Here is a 21100-nt window from a genome sequence, read left to right as displayed (position 1 = left end):
TTTTATATTCGTATTGGAGATTGAATTCAGGTCCTCGTACCTTCACATTAGGTACTTTACCAACGTGAGCCACTTCCATGTTCCTACTGAAACCTTCATTGGCATACATTCATTAAACACAGTATCAGGCTTCATAAGGATAACTCTCTCAGATGTGTCATGTATTTTGTTCACATTCCCCCCCACACACTATCCGTTCCCTTCGCTGGTCTCCTTTCTAACCCCCTCTACTCTGCCTTCATGACTATGTATTCACCACTAGTTTTCAACACCATAATATCTATAAAAGGCCTATGACATCTAGAAGAGACCCTTTTAGATATTCTCTAAATCAAACACATTTCACAAAGAATTTGTTAAATGATTTATTTCCAATAACTCATTTTCACATTTGTAAATTTTATGTTATATTTTATTTTATAATTTCCGTATATATATATATGTATATATATTTACCAAAGGGGAATCCCCCAGGTTCACAGTCCCAGAAGCAACCTTAGAGTAGGTTCCTTTCACACTGTATGGATTAGGAATCTGAAACTCAAAGATTATATAGCATGTTCTTAATAACTGAAAGCAAGGCCAAGACTTTATAATCTAACTCCTAATCCAAATATTTCCTACTTCTTTCTATTTTTCCCACTGTAAAGCAGCTGTGGGGCTTGAAGGATGGCTCACTGGTTCAGAGCATTTGCAGTTGCGGCTGAGAAGCCGAGTTTTGTTCCTAGTCCCACACGGAGGCTCACAACCATCTTTCTCACTCTGATATCTATGCAAAGTAACTTGCAAAAATGACATGATAAAAACATTTATATTAGACCGAGAGTATATTTAAATTTCATGCATACATGTAAATGTTAGCACTAAATAAATAGATTTAAAAACCCTATGTTTATACCCAGGACGTCTAAACCTTGGCCTCCAAAGTCCAACAATAAAAAAATCAAGTATAAAAATTAAGAAGTTACTGGGAATGTAGTTTAGTGGCAGAGCTCTTATCTAACATGTGAAAGGCCCTGGGTTTGATCTCCAATACCAAGGAAAAAAATATGCACGATTCATTTTTAAAGAACTTTCTAAACCTATCTGTCACACTGGTCACATTATTCTTGAATGTTTCATGTAGCATTTAGAACAGAAGACAAACAACCAATTATATTTTATTAATAGTCTCTAAAGAGTAAATCATGTTCTAATTCAAATTTTGTTTTAAGCTTACCCACAATATAGATGAGGACCTGAAGCATTTCTTCTATTAATGTATTATACTGTTTAATCAAATCCTACAGAATTAAAAAAAAGTAATGTAAGAATCACAAACTCCAAGTTTGTATTTCTTGATTAGATGCAAGGCCCACCCAGTCTAGAACTCTCTTCCAAGCACACCAAGAGGTAGGAACCAAAACTCCCACCTGAGTCACGAAGCACTCAGTCACAGCTGTTAGAGACTGACACTCTCCTCACTGCCATCACCACCACACTGTTATTTGTCAGAAGTCAGCAAATTCCAATCTTTCCCTTTCTCTGCTCTTAGCTTCCTGCTCACTAGGAGCGTGAGAGAAAGTAGCTTAAAGTACATGTCCTAGTTATGGTAGGAATATCGTTCCCTAAAACATCTCTTATTTAAGTTCTTCTGATAGATCAGATATTTTCACTGAGGGTAAAGTGACAAAAATATCATTTCTTTTCTATATATAGCCTACTACTTGACCCTCCGTAAAGGACTTCGAAGTTAGAAAAAAATTAAGGAATGGGATTTAATAAATGTAAGACAGTCAAGGTTGCCCCTTGTTAGTGGCTGCTCACGCCTTTAATCCCAGCACTCAGGAGGCAGAGGCAGGTGAATTTCTGAGTTCCAGGCCAGCCTGGTCTACAGAACAAGTTCCAGGACAGCCAGGGCTACACAGAGAAACCCTGTCTGGAAAAACTAAAACAAAAACCCAAAACAACAACAAACCAGTCAGGATTACTTTATAAGCTAGTACTTCAAATATTAAAACTATACTGACGTGTCAGGGTACTGTAAGACAAACACAAATTGTGAAAAATGTAACTAGTATAATAAAAATACTAAAATAAACATTTACAAAAATAGAAAAGGGAAAAATGATTTAAAAAAAAACATACAAAAGGAAAGAACCTACAATTCGCTAACTCCCCAAAAACCAATGATAATGAACCAAAATACAAAACTGTATGTGCCATCTTTCACTATTGATGTGATAACCCCATGCTATCAGAAATATACACACACCAATCTGTTAATACTTATCAAGAGCCTTAAGTAAAAACGTGCTGTCTTATTCATCAAATTTACACGTAAAATTTACCCTAAATGCTTTCTGCATGCAATGGAACTGCTACAGAGACTTTCAATGTACAAACAACAATACAGGCCTGGTATTCATTCAATTACAAGGAGAAAAGCCTATCATAATATTTTGTAAAACAGGCTACAGATTATAAAAAGGCATATGTACAATAAAGGTTTTGCTTTAAAAACAAAATATTGGTATTTTATTTTCTGAAGACAGTATGTTAAGTGACATCTCTTTTCTGTTGACCTATATAGAGCCTAAGTTTCCCAGAGTGAAAAGAAAGTATGTGTGCTTGCATATTTGTGTATTCTGTGTGCGTGTGTGATGTTTGGAGGTATACATATCCCACAGTATGGGAAAACCATGGTTCCTGGATACCTAGGACATCCCAACCCGAACATCAAAATCCAAGGAAGCTCAAGTCCCTCATAAGCTGATGCAGTATCTGTGCATAACCTATACACATCTTGCCATATACTTTAAAAGCACATCTACACTACTCATAATACCTAATACAAATGTAAATATTATATAAATGTAAATATTAAATAGTGACTGTATAGTACTGTTTGCACATTAATACAGACACAATTTAAAAAATATCTATTTGACCCCTAGTATGATATATCTGTACGGAAGGCTAACTGTATATACAAAGAATATTTATGTAAAAATAGTGATAACAATATGCCTTTTGAATTAATTCACACACCAGTCTCTATTGCTTACCTGGTCTTTTGTGGATATGGTCTTGTTAAAAGCATCAGTAAGTTCATATCTCTGAAGTACCAGTAACAAGAACTTGTTGGGATCCATTATAGATGCTCCAATCTGTGAAAGAAATTGAGTGTCACATTTCTTGTGTATTAAATGGAGGAACTCTTATCTCTAATAGTCCCTTTAGAAAATTTCAAAATAATTTTGTAGAAGATAATAGATTACCCATTCTATTTCTATGATATCATGTTCAGTTAATGGTGAAACTCAAGTTATAAACAGTATCTCCTCTTACTTTAAGAAACAAAAAAAGGAAAGGAAGGATCTAATGGAGAGTAACTGAAACGGTACCTGAAGCATGATGATATCTTTATCATACATTTCCTCCCTGCATTTAACATCTTGATAATAGAAAACCTGTGAAAGAAATGGTAGACAGATGTTAAAGAAATTGATTCTCAATAAACATCTTTTCTACCATGTATGTGTATGTTTAAATGTGGATGGGCGTGTGTGTGTGTGTGTGTGTGTGTGTGTGTGTGTGTGTGTGCAGACCAGATGTTAACATCAGCTGTTTTCCTCAATTGCTCTCCGAGTTGTATAATGAGTCAGGATCTCTCACTTCAACCCAGAGCTCCCTCATCTGGCTGATTTGTGTCTAGCTAGCCAGCTTGCTATGAGAACTCTGATTCAGCATCCTACAGCTATGATTACAGGGGATATCAGAGCAACCTAACTTATGTGGATGCTAGAACCCAAACTCTGGTCCTCATGTGTGTGCAGCAAGAGCTTTACCCACAGAGACATCTTCCAGCCCTCAGATAAAATTCTTAACAATTGGGTCTCAACTAGATGGCTTAACGGGTAAAGATGCTACCAAGCCAACACCCTGAGTTCAATCCCTGAGACCCATATGATGGAAAGAAAAAACCAATTCCTTTAAGATGTTTTATGACAAAACTCATTCTTAAGACTTTCCATCAGCTAGAATCTCTAGAAATGATTATTTTTTGAAACTAAATAAATTTCTACACCAAATCAAGGTATGGCAGTTCAAATCTGTAATATTTGCACATGGGAAACAGAGATAGGAGGATTCATAGGTTTGAGCTCAGTCTGGAATACAATGATCCTGTTTCAAAACAAGAGTAACAATAATATCTGCCTGAGGGAACAGGACTGAAGCCCTGAGGGCTAGCAGGAAGAATGGAAACATGCAACCTCTGGAAATAGGAGGTGGGGGGGGGTACCCCCCAGAATGCACCAGAGACCTGGGAGGTGAAAGACTCCCAGGACTCAAAGGGAGGTATCTTATATGAAATGCCCTATAGTAGGGAGAAGAAACTTATAGAGCCCACCTCCAACAAGAAGACAGGACATTAAGTGAGGGATGGGGTTGCCATTCCACAGTCACACCTCTGACCCATAATTGTTCCTGTCTAAAAGAATTACAAGAATGGAAATGGAGAGGAGCCTGAGCAAAAGAAGGTCCAGCAACAGGCCCAAAGTGGGATCCAGCTCAAGGGGAGGTCCCAAGGCCTGACACTATTACTGAGGCTATGGAGCGCTCACAAAAAGGGACCTAGCATGACTGCATTCTGGAAGACCGAATAAGCAGCTGAAAGAGTCAGATGCAGATATTTGCACCCAACCAATGGACAAAAGCAGCTGACCCCTGATGTTGAATTAGGGAAGGCAGAAAGAAGCTGAGGAGAATGGCGATCCTGTAGGAGGACCAGCAGTCTCAATTAATCTGGACCCCTGAGATCTCTCAAACACTGGACCACCAAACAGACAGCATACAAGATCTGATATTATGTCCCCAACACACATACAGTAGAGGATTTTTGGGTCTGTGTTCATTCAGAGATGATGCACTTAACCCTCAAGAGACTGGAGCCCCAGGGAGTTTAGAAGTCAGGTGGGGTGGGGGGTGGGGACATCCACGTGGAGACAGGGGGTGGAGAGGAGGGATGGGAGTGGAACAGTCGGAGGATGGATTGTGGGGGGATGGGGGATAAAATATGGAGTGTAAAAAATAAATTAATTAATAGCCAGAAGCTGGAAAGAACCCAGATGCCCTTCAACAGAGGAATGGATACAGAAAATGTGGTACATTTACACAATGGAGTACTACTCAGCTATTAAAAAGAATGAATTTATGAAATTCCTAGGCAAATGGATGGATCTGGAGGGCATCATCCTGAGTGAGGTAACCCAATCACAAAGGAACTCACACAATATGTACTCACTGATAAGTGGATATTAGCCCAGAAACTTAGGATACCCAAGATATAAGATACAATTTGCTAAACGCATGAAATTCAAGAAGAAAGAAGACCAAAGTGTGGACACTTTGCCCCTTCTTAGAAATGGGAACAAAATACCCATGGAAGGAGTTACAGAGACAAAATTTGGAGCTGTGACAAAAGGATGGACCATCTAGTGATTGCCATATGCAGGGATCCATCCCATAATCAGCCTCCAAACAATGACACCATTGCATACACTAGCAAGATTTTGCTGAAAGGATCCAGATATAGCTTCTCTTGTGAGGCTATGCCGGGGCCTAGCAAACACAGAAGTGGATGCTCACAGTCAGCTATTGGATGGAACACAGGGCCCCCAATGGAGGAGCTAGAGAAATTACCCAAGGAGCTAAAGGGAACTGCAACCCTATAGGTGAAACAACAATATGAACTAACCAGTACCCCGGAGCTCTTGTCTCTAGCTGCATATGTATCAAAAGATGGCCTAGTCGGCCATCACTGGAAAGAGAGACCCATTGGACTTGCAAACTTTATATGCCCCAGTACAGGGGAATGCCAGGGCCAAATGTGGGAGTGGGTGGGTAGGGGATTGGGGGTGGATAGGTATGGGGGACTTTTGGGATAGCATTGAAAATGTAAATGAGGAAAATACCTAATTAAAAAAATATTAATTTTTAAAAAAGAAAAGAAAAAAGAGAAAAAAAGAAGTGGCATCTTCAAAGGTTGTTCTCTGATCTTTTAAATAAAGCACTTCTCCCATTTTCCCTAAAACATAAGCAAAAATAATTAAGGTAGTCATTGTTGTTTTTTTTAAATGGTGCTGGGGGCTAAACCCAGATCCGCATACAACTTTGATTAGGGCAGATTCAAGGACTACCATAGAAACAAAACAAAAACAATAGCAAAAGGACAAATAGGGGCTAGAGAGATGGCTTAGGTGCTAATAGCACCTGATGCCCTTCCCAAGGGCCTGGGTTTGATCTCTAGCACGGACGCGGCAGCTCATAATCATCTATAACTCTAGTCCCATTGATACTGCATGACATACATGGTGCTCAGACATACAAACAGACAACACACATACACATACACACAGAGAGAGAGAGAGAGAGAGAGAGAGAGAGAGACAGACAGAGAGGGAATGAAAATAGGGCAGTTGGTATTGGTGGGAAGACTCAATGTCTCAAAGGGATTCCTGTGCTCCTACTGGTTTTCAGATGGGATAAATATTAAATAGAAAAAAGGAGAAACACTTATAGGATCCCCAGGATTTTTATATCTAAGAGATTATACAAGAGAATATGAGCATATATTTGGCAAACTCTATGGACATGGAGTAACCCTAGAATGAAATGCTAAAATGGAGCGCATCCACAGATGTGGGTGACGGGCGGCACCATACCTGGCTGATGAGCGAGAGCCCGTTTCTTCGCCACATCTCGGCAACAACCTGAGCCACCAGCACTAGGCAGCGCAGCGGGTACTCCACCAGGACCTCTACTTGAAAGCCGTCCTGAAACACAGTGAGCGCTGTTTCATTATTTCCCACACTGCACATGCCTCGACTTAAGCAAGAAGTACGTAAAATAGGAGAGCCTGCATTTGAAATTCAGATTTTAACATGAAGCATTCTGCTGTGAAGTGACTAAATGTGAGTATTCAACGAGGTTAAAAATAGATGATTTTCTTTCCCACCCATCAAGAGAAATGACTAGAAAATACTTAAGAGTCACTTACAAAAGGCACAAATTCATGGAGTCTTGAAACAGCACCTAATCTGCTTAAACGTACATGAAGACCTAAACCATTTAAAAGAAGAAAAAAGAAAACAAGAAAGCAATTAAACCCTATTATATTTTTTGTTAACTAATAAAGTTTGGGAAAGTTGGGTTATTTAAATGTATTTTCACTAGAGTTGAGGGTATATCTCAGAGTGCTGGCCTAGCAGGCAGCAAACCTTCAATTCACTCTCCAGTTCGCCTCCAACACACACACATTCTTTAAGTTTATAAATGATACTCCAATTGAAAACATCTGACTTCTAATTTTGAAATACAGTATTACCAAAACACAATTCTATGTTGTACAACATCTTACATTGTATATAATTCATATAAAACTAAGTCTGCCTCTCCACATGTTTATTCTACTATAAAAGGAAAATCAAGGGCTGGAGAGGTGGCTCAGTGGTTAAGAGTGCTGACCGCTCTTCCGAAGGTCATGAGTTCAAATCCCAGCAACCACATGGTGGCTCACAACCATCCTTAATGAGATCTGATGCCCTCTTCTCAGGTGTCTGAAGACAGCTACAGTGCACTTACATGTAATAAATAAATAAATCTTTAAAAAAAATGAAAAAGGAGGGCCAGCAAGATGGCTCAGTGGGTGAATGTGCTTGCTGTCAAGCTCACCAACCTGAGCTCAATCCCCAGAACTCATGTGGTGGCAGGAGAAAATGAACTCCACAGGTTACCTTCTGATCTCCATACATTCACCATAGCATATCACTCCCTCATCCAAAACGGAAATAAATATACAAATGCAATTTAAAAGATAAAAAAGGAATATCGAAGGAATTGAAACCTAATCTGAATTTTGGGATAGATTTATATAAAAATCAACATTTATAAATATTTAGAAACTGGGTAGTTGGTAAAAAAGTTGGTCCTTAGGTAAGAATAAAGTATGAGTGAGTTTCCTTGGATAAATATTGTGGTGACAGCTCTCAAAGGTCAAAAATAATGACCGTCTCTAATTTCAGCATCTAATGGGCATATATGGGACAATGAAAAAGAGAAATTACCCTTCTACTCTCAGAGTATCTTAGAAGAGTGACCAGAAAGACAGAAACGAAACCACGTACCAGCAAGTGTTCTAGAGAGTGGCAGGTGTATGCTTACAAGGTCCTCAGACACTTTGTAGGATTTGGTCTCCAGACTATGACCACACAATTGCACGACTGTCTTGGTACTGGACATGAAATTTGTACTGCACCTCATTACAGCTTTGTGACATTCTTTATAAGCCACCAGTAAGAGATCTTCCTAAGGTAAAAGAAAACAGAAATATATTGATAAGTCAGTTACTTTGTCACCTACTACGTAATAAATGTTTATTAAATATAAGCACAAAATTGTTCTATGTATTCCCAGGGTTACCTCCATAGGATGTAAATCCAGAGAAAATATAAAGTATAAACATTTATAATCAAGAATAAAAATTGCAGGCACCAATTAAATGATATAACTATCTTCAAAAGGCCAAAATAACAAGTATAATTGGGTTTCCCTATGTAACAGTTCTGGTTGTCCTAGAACTAGCTTTATAGACCAGGCTGGCCCCAAACTCACAGAAATTCACCTGCCTCTGCCTCCTGGGAGTAAAGATGCACACTAACACATGCAGCAGATGTTTCCAATAAATAAATCTCACAACATACACAGAAGAAATATACGCATGAGGAAAATGAGGAGGGGCATTCTCAGAAAGATCTAATAAAAAATGGGGGGAAATACAACTTCTATTTAAATAGTGGGAAAGAATTAAAAATGACATGACTCAAAGGTTTTATGGGTGGAGTCACTGAACATTAAACTGGAAATACTGCAATATGTAAATATATTGACAGTGTCTATAGTGTAATGGAGACAATATACTTTTCAAGAATTAATGTGAGTCACCAAAGGTGAAGAAAGAAAAGGATAAACTGAGGAGACACAGATACTAACAGGGTGATGGCACACATTTGGGACACAGAAAATCAAATCTGAGCATGATAGGAAAACAGAAGTGCCTGTCACTCAGCTCCGCAGTTCAGTGCTTATCACACTGCTTTATAGTGAGAAAGGGGCTCCATAGCCAAATGAATGTGAGGAACATTCCTCTTAGGTTCTAGCACATTGATTATCAAACACACACAACATGGAGGCCCTGAGATTTCCTGTATGGAAGAACATTTTAATAGCAATGCTAATGATAGAACAAGGAAAGTCAAGATGAGAGAATACAAGTTTGAATTTGAAGAAAGTGGTAACAAATCAATTTAAGATATTCTGAGTCTAAATATAAAAAATGCTATCTGCTGGGCATGGTGGCTCATGCCTTTAATCCCAGCACTCAGGAGGCAGAGACAGGTGGATTTCTGAGTTCGAGGCCAGCCTGGTCTACAAAGTGAGACACAGACACTTTTCCAGGACAGCCAGGGCTATACAGAGAAACCCTGTCTCAAAAATCCAAAAAAAAAAAAAAAAAAAAAAAAAAAAAAAGAAGAAGAAAGAAAGAAAGAAAGAAAGAAAGAAAAGAAAAAATGTATGTTATCTAAGAACAACTGTCTGTAAACAAACTAAAGTGCAAGTCCAGCTTGGGCAACTGATGTCTTCAATTAATGAAAGACCTTTCTAAAAAGAATACTGGTCAGGCAATGGTGGCGCATGCCTTTAATCCCAGCACCTGGGAGGAAAAGGCAGGTGGATTTCCAAGTTCAAGGCCAGCCTGGTCTACAGAGTGAGTTCCAGGACAGCCAAGGCTACACAGAGAAACCATGTCTCAAAAATCCAAAACGAATATTGAGACATTCTTTTGGCAAGAAGAAGGAATTGGGGAAAGGCAGTCACCATTGAGCCTGATAGCTGATGAAGAATCTGTTAGGACTGTGTGGGCTTGTAAAAAGCCAAGGGAAAGAAAGAGTCCTCTCTCGCCCAACTGGCTCCCTCACTTCCCCTGCCTAGCTAAAACCCATCATATTATATTCCTAAAGCTAGCCACCAAGGTCTATGCCCTTATTTGACCACTCCTCATCCTAACATGGGGTTTCCCCTTGTCTTACTGAGGCTTTCTATTCCCGCACAAACATCATGACCAAGAAGCAAGTTGGGGAGGAAAGGGTTTATTCGGCTTACACTTCCACATTGCTGTTTATCACCAAGGAAGTCAGGACTGGAACTCAAGCAGGTCAGGAAGCAGGAGCTGATGCAGAGGCCATGGAGGGATGTTCTTTACTGGCTTGCCTCCCCTGGCTTTCTCAGCCTGCTCTCTTATAGAACCCAAGACTACCAGCCCAGAGATGGCAGCACCCACAAGGGGCCTTTCCCCCTTGATCACTAATTGAGAAAATGCCTTACAGTTGGATCTCATGAAGGCATTTCCTCAACTGAAGCTCCTTTCTCTGTGATAACTCCAGCTGTGTCAAGTTGACACAAAACTAGCCAGTACACCCCTCTTACCTATATAAACCATCATTTGCCGATGGGCCACTTCTGTCTCTTCTCTCTCCAGAGGCTGTCCTTTGTTGTCATATCTACTACCCACCCACCATCCCCAATCCCACCTCAACAAATATCCCTTTCCCTTTCTTCCTCATCTCCTGTCTTTGTCTCTTATTCCCAGACCTTTGTCTTTAGGGGCAGATAAATCTCCTTTGTACTGCAAACTTGGCTTTGGGGGTCCTGAGCCAATACCCTTCTCTCTTTGAAAGGGACGTCCACTGCTCTAGAGGGCAGGGGTCCTATGTGCCCATAGGCAGGTAAGTGGGAGAAGAAAAAGAAGATAACCAAGGAGACAAATCCCAGGAAAAGAAGTATAAGTTGGAACCAAGAGCCTTGGTAAAGGTATTGGTTTACATAAAAGAAATTAAAAGGTGGAGACTAAGTGTCGAAGACATGGAGAAACCTGGTCAGATTATGTAGTCTACACAGAAAAACTGAAGGGAACAGTGGAACTGACTCAGAATGGCAACCTTCTCAGTAAAAATGAAAGAGTAACCACAAAGATGACTCAATGGGTAAAGTGTTTGCTGTGTTAAGGACCTAAGTGTGGATCTCAAGTACCAATGTAAAAGCTGGATTGGGTGGCTACCAATACCCACAGTGCTGGGGGCAGAGACAAGATCTCACAGGGCTTCCTGGCCAGCCAGTCCAGCTAAAATGTAAGATCTAGGTTCAGTGAGAGACACTGAATCAATAAGGCATAAAGAGGGAAGGCACCCAATGTTTGGAGTATGGCTGTGTGTGTGTGATATGTGTGTGTGTGTGATATGTGTGATGCATATGTGTCTGTATACCTATGGAGACAAATGTAACCTTGGGGTTTTATTCCTCAGGGTCATCCACTTTGCATCTTTTATTGGAACCTGGGCTCACCCATTAGTTAGGGTGGTTGGCAAGCAAGCCCCTGGGAACCTCATGTCTCCACAATGTTCCCAACACGGAAATGACAATCACCCACAACAATGGCTGTCTTTTTATATGGATGCTGGAGCTCAATAGAATACAGGTTCTTATGCTTGCATGGCAAAGACAAAACAAAACCAAAAAAACCCACTATGCACTCTGCTATGCTCTCAGGTCGAGTCAACTGGACAGGCCAAAAGGCTTAAAAGTCACTCATGAGGCAAAAGGGCTTCAAGGAAGCTCTCCTCCTGGAGTCTAGCGTTCCCTACCCATACAGTAATTTTTCATTCCCGCGTTCCATTCCCGAGTTAGTCTAGTGTATGGATCCACGTGCTCTCTTTCAATATTTTCCTATCATAAGTGCTTTTTAAGATTGAATTCTGACATAGCTAAAGCCGTCCGCCAGTGTTCCAACAGTCCTAGTTCGTCCTTAGCAAGACCTTGGGCTTAGAATTCAGTATCTCTTTGAGTAAAAGTTAGGTCACTGCCCTTCACAGGAATCTACCATCACCTAGGAAGAAAGAAGTTTCTGACCATAGGGGAAACCAGAATAGATGCTTAGAATTATAGCTGAGTTACACCTATTTACAGGAATTTACTATGGTTTAGGAAGCAGATCGGGCTGTGGTTTTAGAGAGATGGTTAGCTAGAACGGAAAGCCCTTGCCCTAGGAGTGAAAAGTTCTCACACCTGGCTTCTATGACTATAGCTGACCTTAGATAGAGCTGACTTTGTCTCAATTATTTTATTGCCCAGTTCCTTCCGATCTTTGCGTTTTCATTCCTCTGTTCTGTGTAAGAATCATTAAGCATCTGGTTACCTCATTTGTACCTTGCGGGTATGTCACCCAACTTCTTTATTGTCTTCTGTATAAAAAGTCTGAAGCTCGAATTGTAAAATTACATTCAGATTCTACACACGAACTCTCCTGTGTGTGTGTTTGTCACTTGCTCATCCACGCTTTGCTCACCCGCGTCGAGAGACCCCGTTCCTCGCAGACACAGGGACCCAGAGGGTCTGCGGCAGCACTCTTAGACACTGAACCATCTTTCCAGTAGTCCCAAGACACATTTTTTTAAAAATTACTTTTTATTTTATGTGTATGGCTGTTTTGCCTGCATGTATATCTGTGTATCATGTATGTACACTGCCTATGGAGGCCAGAAGAGGGTGTCAGAGTCCTTGGAACTTGAGTTACAGATAGTTGTGAGCCACTGTGTATGCTGGGAATTGAACCCAGGTCCTCTGCAAAGGCATCAAGTACTCTTAAGAGCTGAGCCATTTCTCCAACCCCCAAGGCAGAGTCTGAGACACATTTTCTAATCAAATATAAAAGAATGAATTTTCCTTTTATACTTAATAATAGAATTTTAAGTAACTAAGAGAGTCCCATTATAAACTTTTATATCAAGAAAACTGTAGCATAAACTATGCCAGTAGTAACTATCAGAGCACTTACAAAAGCCCACATCCTGCTACCAAATCGTTAACTTACATCACAAGCACACCACTCTTGGAACATGAGCAAAATATTCTTTAGTTGCATCTGTATAGCGATGGCAGCCTCCCAGTCAGGGTCCACTTCAATGTGTTGTCCAACTTGTCTTCTGATTTCTTCCATTCCCTGCAAGGAAAGGCGAGTTAATCCACGGCCTTTCCTGCTGTTCCTCTATAGCAGAATATAAAAATGCCAGCATTTATAGTCATAAATGCATAGTAGTTTAATATGGTGACTATATGGGTTACATGTATTACATTGTAATTACATGTTATTACAATACAGAATACATGAGTTAGAGCACTAGCTTTCCAAAGTGCACAGTTCAGGGGTATCTGGCTATATATACCAGCAGTCATTCTCTCATGTGGAAAACAAGAATCATAACAGAAAATAAACCTATAAGCTAAGGATATTTATGAAGTCTTACTATGTGTAAGCATTCAACAAGCATTAACAATAACACCACTGACTACACATACACACACACACACGACAAGTAGTGTTTATATCTTATTTCTACTACATTACAGAAGTTTTCTTCTATGAAAACCATAATTTATGTCTTTTTAAAGTAGACTTTTAAGAAGAGAACAGACTGCTCTTCTAGAAGTCCCAAGTTTGATTCCTAGCACTCACATGGTGGCTCACAACAACCTGAAATTCAAGTTCTAGGAGATTCAACACTCTCTTCTGGCACACAGGACACCAGGCACACACATGGTGCATAGACATATTCAGTGAAGATAACCATACAAGTAAAATAAGAATAAATCTCAAAATAAAATAAAATGGGAGGAAAAAGGAGATGGATTTTTTTAAAACTAATTTATTTTATTGGTACACCAAAGAATTATCATACCTGCATACAGGTAAGAATCTTCAGAAAAGACCGGAAACCTTCCAGGAACTGTGCTCTTAATCGTTCTGTCCATATGACAGGCTTGCTAATCAGGATATACCTATCATTTCAATAGAAAAAGACATAGTTCACTTCTTTATTCTGAGATGATCTTAAGGTTCTCAGGGATACAGACAATATTGGCTCATCAAAATTGTGAGTTCTAATTTCTTACAGTAATTAGAACCTCTGGGCAGAACTAGAGTTATTTATTTGGTTTTTTAAAATATAAAAGTGGCAAGATGAGGGAATCATGACAAGACCACTATCAAGGCTAAGCCTGGCTTTCTAAATTCTGCTTCAGATTAATGGAGTAACCTAGAGTAGCACTGTGCAGGCTGCCATAGGGCAACACCTGTAGATAAATGTAGTCTAAGACTTCCTCAGACTTGTCATAACCATTACCCAAAGGCCAAGGCAAATCCTTTCAGGCACAGGGAATTTCAAGCTGACCTCCTACCTCCAGGACTTCAGAACCTAAAACCTGAAAGAAGGCTGTAGACCCATGGGTCACCATGCCTTGCACATTAGGATGTACAAATTTGGAGAGATGTACAGGCTTGTGCTAACCTACAATTCACCAAATCAGTATTTCTTTTGGCTAAAAATTGCTTTCAATGGGAACAAAGCTAATCATGGACTAAGCCCTCATTAAAAACCATTTACACTTACTGAAGAAAAATGCATTCCTGTTATAAATGTGTGTTGTACAAGAGGGATTGGGAATGTAAATATGAATAAGATCTACTCCATCTTTGAAATTCAAAGAATACTGGGAAAACATAGTGAACACTATAACCCAGTGTTAACCACACACAAACAAACAAGCAAAAACAGGTACCAAAGGAAGAACTATAGAACACAGAAGACCATATAGTAAATTGTCTGAAAAAAAGTCTGAATTGGAAAAACAATGCAGATTATGGTTTGATTTCTCCTATTTTTTAGATAGCCATCAATGTGGTAACTATACATTAAAAAATAAAAATATAATTATGAGCTAGGTCTGTTAGTGTATCCCTTTAGTCCCAGCACATGGGAGGTAGAGGCAGGTGGATCTCTATGAGTTCAAAGCCAGCCTGGTTTACATAGCAAGGTCCAGAATATCCAGGACTACATAGAGGGACCTTGTCTCGATGATTGATGATGATGATGATGACGACGATCGTGTAAGAAGGCTCAGCAGGTAAGGGCGCTTGCCAATAAGCCAGATGACCTGAGTTCAATGTTGAAGACCAACACGGTGGAAGAACTAATGACTCCTATAAGTTGTCCTCTACCTTCACATACCACATATGCTGAGTCATGCTCTCTGTCTCATGTGCTCTCTCTCTCTCTCTCTCTCTCTCTCTCTCTCTCTCTCTCTCTCACACACACACACACACTCACACTCGCACACCAAAATAACAAAAACAAAAAAACAAATAAATGTAATAAAAATACAATCAGCAGGACCTTATCAAATAGTTGAAATGTGCTAGTTATTATTTCTTAAAGACAAAACAAAAACCAAAAAAAACCAAACCAACATTCATTAAAGGTTAAAAAGAAAAAAAAAAAAAAAGTCACGCAAGTCATGAGAACTATCACGTAAAATGTAGTCCAGAAAACAGCACCAACTTTGTAGAAACACTCTTGCACTCTAGTCAGGTAAACTGAGTAAGAATCTTCATTTCAACAACTCTTTGGATAATCTGAAATGTTCTGACTGACACAGGTTACATTTACATTTCTAGTTCATTCCCGAGTGCTGATCTAACAAATAAAGATGCAAGGGGCAAGAGAAGGAAATGGAAAAGAAAGGGGTCTACAGCAAGACAGGTAGCAAAAATAACAATGAAAGGAAAGGATGAGGTGACTTGTTTTGATCTGCTACACTTTCCAGAAATGGGACACAGAAACCACTTAAAATAATAAAAGGAACATTCCTTAATAGAATCAAAGTTTAAATAAAAAATTTTCGACTTTCTATTTCTTTTTGTTGTTGTTTTTGTTGTTTTTGTTTTTCGAGACAGGGTTTCTCTGTATAGCCTTGGCTGTCCTGGAACTCACTCTGTAGACCAGACTGGCCTCAAACTCAGAGGTTTCCGCCTGCCTCTGCCTCCCAAGTGCTGGGATTAAAGGCCTGCGCCACCACGCCCGGCAACTTTCTATTTCTGTATAAATTAGAAATTAGGAAGCCACATACCCCATCAGATACCTTCCAGACTTGAGTGACAAAATCAAACTGGGGTTTGTTCTTTAGAACAAAACAGGTGTTAGTCCCTCCCTGTGAGACCTTACTGGGTGCACTGTGGTTGGGGGACTATGCTCACTTTATGACATACAAATGATTCTCCAGGTTCAGCAGAAAAGAACATTAATTCAGAAAAGACTTTGCAGTTATGATTGCTGTCTGCTTCTTCATGTCAAATAACAATTGAATTGTTTTTTTTTCTAAATGGACAAGGGAAGGTAGAACCAAATAAGGAAAGCCACAAAAGGGACAAGATTTCAAGAAGTTTGCTAATGCTCAGAAAAGACTACTCAGAACTGGGATTCACTCTTAGAGAGCTAAACTTCCTTTAGGCAATGTCAACCGAGTAACACACACACACACACACACACACACACACACACACACACACACATATACACACACACCAAGGGGTTTGCTTTATATTTAGGTGTAGTCAGGTGAGTACAGTAAGTGGCTGGACTGCAGACCTAAAAGAACTTATAGATACGTCAGTATTTGTAGCAATTACTGATTTAAAAGCAGCTTTTGTGGAAAACTGAATTAACACATATATAGAGAATAAGGCATAACTGCAGAATGTATATTAAGAAGCAGAAAACAGGGCTTCGTGACTATTTCTTAACTCCATTTCTGAGTACTGTTTTGGTTTCATTGTTGTTTTCTATGTCCTCTGTGGGGATACACGATGTCCTAAAAGGACTACGAGCAGTACAGATAAATAACAGTCAGGCTGAATCTCCAGGTCCACCACGCAGGAGCTCTGTAACCTACAAGCCATGATTACCTACTTTATAAGAATGCTGCAATATTCAAATAAAGTTAATATAAGCCAGGTTCTTTACCACGTGAGAACTACTAACACATTTCACAGCGCCCGTTTGAGAGTGACCTGTGTTTGCTGAGCAAGTTATTTAAGCTGTGTTAGTTTTGTCTAAAATAACTCAGTTATGAGACTATGGCAGTGACTACATTTTACCCTGCAAAGTAGACCAAGGCTCATCAATGAATCAACACAGACATTTCAAATACAGCCACTAGGAAGTTCTATTCTGAACAATGTGACTTACACACAGTTTGACAAAGGAACAGATCCGAATGGCAGTGCTGATCACTACGCCATGCTGATCACTACTGGGCTTACCCACCTTCAGTATTTATATTAGAGGTGTGATTTCCTAAATTTAACAATTTAGTAAACTCTAAAGAAAAAAAAATTGTAGACACAATGACATTTTGAAATAAAAGATTTTGAGATAATCTTGAAAATCAAGAATTGGTAATATCAAGAATCTACTGTAGTTTCCAGAAATCTGTTCATTTATTTTTCCCAGGGCTGAGAATCAAACCCAGGGCTTTGGGTATTTTAGGCAAACACTCAACTACTGAATCTACTTAACTACTAAATTCCTAACCCCACTTTTTAAACAGACTAAAGTATTTTTAAGTTGGACTAGAAGCCTATTTCTTTACTGTTGCAGGATATTTGATCATGTGAACTCTAAGACTGTTTACTAGAAAAACCTGTTTTTAGTTGTGGTGTGGCTCAACCTTAGCACACACCTTTAATCCAAGAGCTTCCTCTTTGAATGTTGTACACAGGACTAAAAAGTCAACCATAGGTCAAGAGGTGGAGCAAACAACCAGATGACAGGAAGTGAACATAGGATTATTAAGAAAAAAACCATAGAAAGTAAGGGGAAGTCAAAAGGACCGATAGAGAGATGCACAGGAAATAGAAGGGAGGGTAGTTCAGTTTGAAGGAATTTTTTAGAGATGGCCTGAGAGGAGATATTAGCTCTGGTATATCAGCTGAGGAGGAAGGTGAGCTGGGTGCTTTCTCTGCCTTTCTGAGCTAGCAGGCTTTTACCCCAGATTTTGACTCCTGAGTTTTCATTGGTAAAACCGAGAGATTGAGAATGTTTTTAAAAAGCCAACCAACAATGTTTACCTTCCTTATTATGCACAGGCATGAGAAGTAGGTAAAACTTGTTTCCAGTCATATGTGACTGGGAGCTTTAAAAAAATTGTGTGTGTGTGGCTGTGGAGGCCATGGAGCTGGAGTTCCGGTTGCATGATGTGTGGGTGCTGGGAACCAAACTTGGGTTCCTTGCAAGAGAAACAAATGCCCTCAACTGCTGAGCCATTTCTCCAGCCCCATCTTGGGGCTTTTTTAAAAACAGCAAACTAAGTACATATTTTATTCTAATATATGCTAAACGAAGTTCTTTGATGTCCATGATTTATTAAATAGTTGATCTATCAGAATTTTTATAACATTCATCATTTCTAAAGTAAATGGAAATTTATTTTAATGATCAGAACAGTTCTATTATGTGATTCTAATTTTAGTTTAAGATTTTTTAAAATTATTTTTCAATGTGTATTGAGTGAGTGTACATGTGTTTGCACACATGTCTGCAACTGCCTGTAAAGACCAGAGAGACGGTGAGATCCCTGGAGCTGGAATCCAGAGAGACAGTGAGATCCCCTGGAGCTGGAATCCAGAGAGACAGTGAGATCCCCTGGAGCTGGAATCCGGAGAAACAGTGAGATCCCTTAGAGCTGGAATCCAGAGAGACAGTGAGATCCCCTGGAGCTGGAATCCAGAGAGACAGTGAGATCCCCTGGAGCTGGAATCCGGAGAGACAGTGAGATCCCCTGGAGCTGGAATCCGGAGAGACAGTGAGATCCCCTGGAGCTGGAATCCAGAGAGACAGTGAGATCCCCTGGAGCTGGAATCCAGAGAGACAGTGAGATCCCCTGGAGCTGGAGTTAAAGATGGTTTTGAGTCACCTGCTGTAGGAACTGAACCCAGATCTTCTGCAAGATTAGTATGTGCCCGTAAACACTGAATGATCTCTCTAGCCTGCAAATTTTAGTTTGTTTTATTGAATGTATGACTGCTCTGTCTGCATGTACACTTGCATGCCAGAAGAGGGCATCACATCCTTTTATAGATGGTCGTAAGCTACCATACCATTGCTGGGAATTCAGCTCAGGACCTCTGAAAGAGCAGTCAATGTTCTTGACCACTAAGCCATCCCAGCAGCCCCAAATTTTAGATTAAAACAAAATTCACAGTCATCTTCAGGGAGAAAATTTTAATTAAGGGAACTCTGATGAGTATCAAAAGGCTGGTATATAGGTGAAAAGGAAAGTAAAAAGAAAAATAAACAGATTATTAGACACTGAGAGTATATGAGAGGGACAAAGCCATGAAGTGTGTAAGTGAAGGGCAAGTGCAAAGTGTGGAAGTTACAGTGTGGAGCTGCACGGCGGCCCACATGCAGTGACGGGCCTGTCCTCAGTCCTCAGCGCCATCTTTATGCCATTGGGTTATACTCAGTAAGACTTTGCTGAAGACATTTACAGAAGTCTTGTGTTACTCATGGGAGACTGATTCCATTCCCTAGATACTTAAAACAATAAAGTATTTGCAAATAACCCATATACATCACAGGCAATTTAATATCTATACAAAGCAAATGTTCTATAGACAGCTGTTAGACTAGAGTGTTTTGAAATAAATCAAGGAAAAAAACTGCACAAGTTCAGTACAGAACCGATCATCTTTTATTACTTCTGAGTTGTAGGCTGATTCCCCGGATGCAGAGCCAACTGCACTAGCATATGGCAATTACAATTGCTTGTGCCTGCCATCAGGGTAAAGAGAATCCTAGTCAAGCAAGAGGATCAAATGTCTACTTAGACGACAGAGCAAGTAAGCACACTGTTTAGCAGTGCCATCACCTTTGAACTTCAACCACTTACTTTAGGTCACATATGACTGCGTAGACTCTTCCCAGTTTGTCCTGGCTATAACCCTGGAAGTTGAATTTATTGTTCCTGTCCAAGTATTCAGGTAAAACTTCTAGCAGTGTTTCAGTAATGACAGAAATAACATTCTGCTCTTCAATAAGATGCCGGGCCTGTAGAATATTTCAAGAATATTGTCTTAGCATTATCTCACCATAGTATGGACTTAATTTATTCACTCACTTGGTTGACCAGCATTTCATATTATTTTTATAATAGCATCTCACTATGCACCTAGATTGGCTTCAAACTTAAAAATTTTCCTATCTTGGTAAAATGTTTGTTTTGGAGGCAGGGTCTCTCTATTTTAGTCCTAAATATCCTGAAACTTGCTACATAGGCCAGGCTGGCTTCAACTCACAAAGATTCTCTTGCTTCCTCTTTCCTCCCAAGTGCTACCATTAAAGGAATGCACCACCATGCCTGACTAGAAATAGTGTTTAGCAAATGCATATTTATTATTTAGAGGCTGGGTCTCCACAGCCTTGGCTGGCCTGGAGCTCACTATGTAAACCAGGCTGACTTTGAACTCATAATAATCTGTCTGCCTCTACATCCTGAATGTTAGAACTAAAGGTGTGTGCCACCATGCTCAGCCGAATAAATGTTTATTGAACAATAAAATAAGTCCCTGGTCTTTAAAGAATAACAATACCTTCAGAAGTTAATTTCTAGGATTTGGGTTTTCTCTTTATTTTCGGTGCTGAAGATTGAACCCTAAGCCTTGTAGATGCTTAGCAAGTGTTATACTATTGAGCTACACTCCTAGTGCAAAAAATTAGTTTCTAGAAGTAAAATTCCCTTTTCCTCAGTAACTAGGAAATACCTATGTCAACTATGCCAAATCTATTACCCAGATTATTTAAGCAACTATTTATCATCTGTAACCATACCACGAGCAATGAAGAACACAGATTACTTTCACAACTTCTTTCATATTGCTATCTATCTGCTCTTTCTCCTTCACCCCAATTCAATTCTCTTCCCTAGCCTTTTCTTTGGCCCTTTGAAATGGGGAAATAGGAACAGTTAACCAGACTTTCAAGAAGAAACAGAAAAATAAACAGCATAAAAAGGAAGCAGTCCTTTTTCCTCCCAGGCCGATACAGCCCCATTTCACAGAAGGGCCTGCTGGGCACACTCTCCCTTTCTCAGTTTTTACCTTACTGTATTT

General features: G+C 39.6%; 1 protein-coding gene across 2 annotated transcripts in view; it reads right to left on the bottom strand.

The window, feature by feature from the left end:
• The window catches only part of Ubr1 (ubiquitin protein ligase E3 component n-recognin 1), a 133716-nt gene that overhangs the window by 76036 nt on the left and 36580 nt on the right, over window positions 1-21100 (bottom strand). For both annotated transcript variants that reach the window (XM_021184371.3, XM_029469902.2), the window contains exons 12-20: window positions 19882-20039; window positions 13833-13932; window positions 12968-13096; window positions 8169-8349; window positions 7043-7104; window positions 6708-6818; window positions 3387-3452; window positions 3048-3149; window positions 1220-1283 (exon numbers count right to left, since the gene is read on the bottom strand). In XM_021184371.3, coding sequence (XP_021040030.1) covers window positions 1220-1283; window positions 3048-3149; window positions 3387-3452; window positions 6708-6818; window positions 7043-7104; window positions 8169-8349; window positions 12968-13096; window positions 13833-13932; window positions 19882-20039 — 973 coding nt within the window. The remainder of the gene's footprint in view (window positions 1-1219; window positions 1284-3047; window positions 3150-3386; window positions 3453-6707; window positions 6819-7042; window positions 7105-8168; window positions 8350-12967; window positions 13097-13832; window positions 13933-19881; window positions 20040-21100) is intronic.

The sequence above is a fragment of the Mus caroli genome, unplaced genomic scaffold, assembly GCF_978045245.1.
Source record: "Mus caroli unplaced genomic scaffold, Mus_caroli_1 scaffold_2, whole genome shotgun sequence".
In the NCBI taxonomy this organism is placed as follows: domain Eukaryota; kingdom Metazoa; phylum Chordata; class Mammalia; order Rodentia; family Muridae; genus Mus; species Mus caroli.
This window is presented reverse-complemented; position numbering and strand designations above follow the sequence as displayed.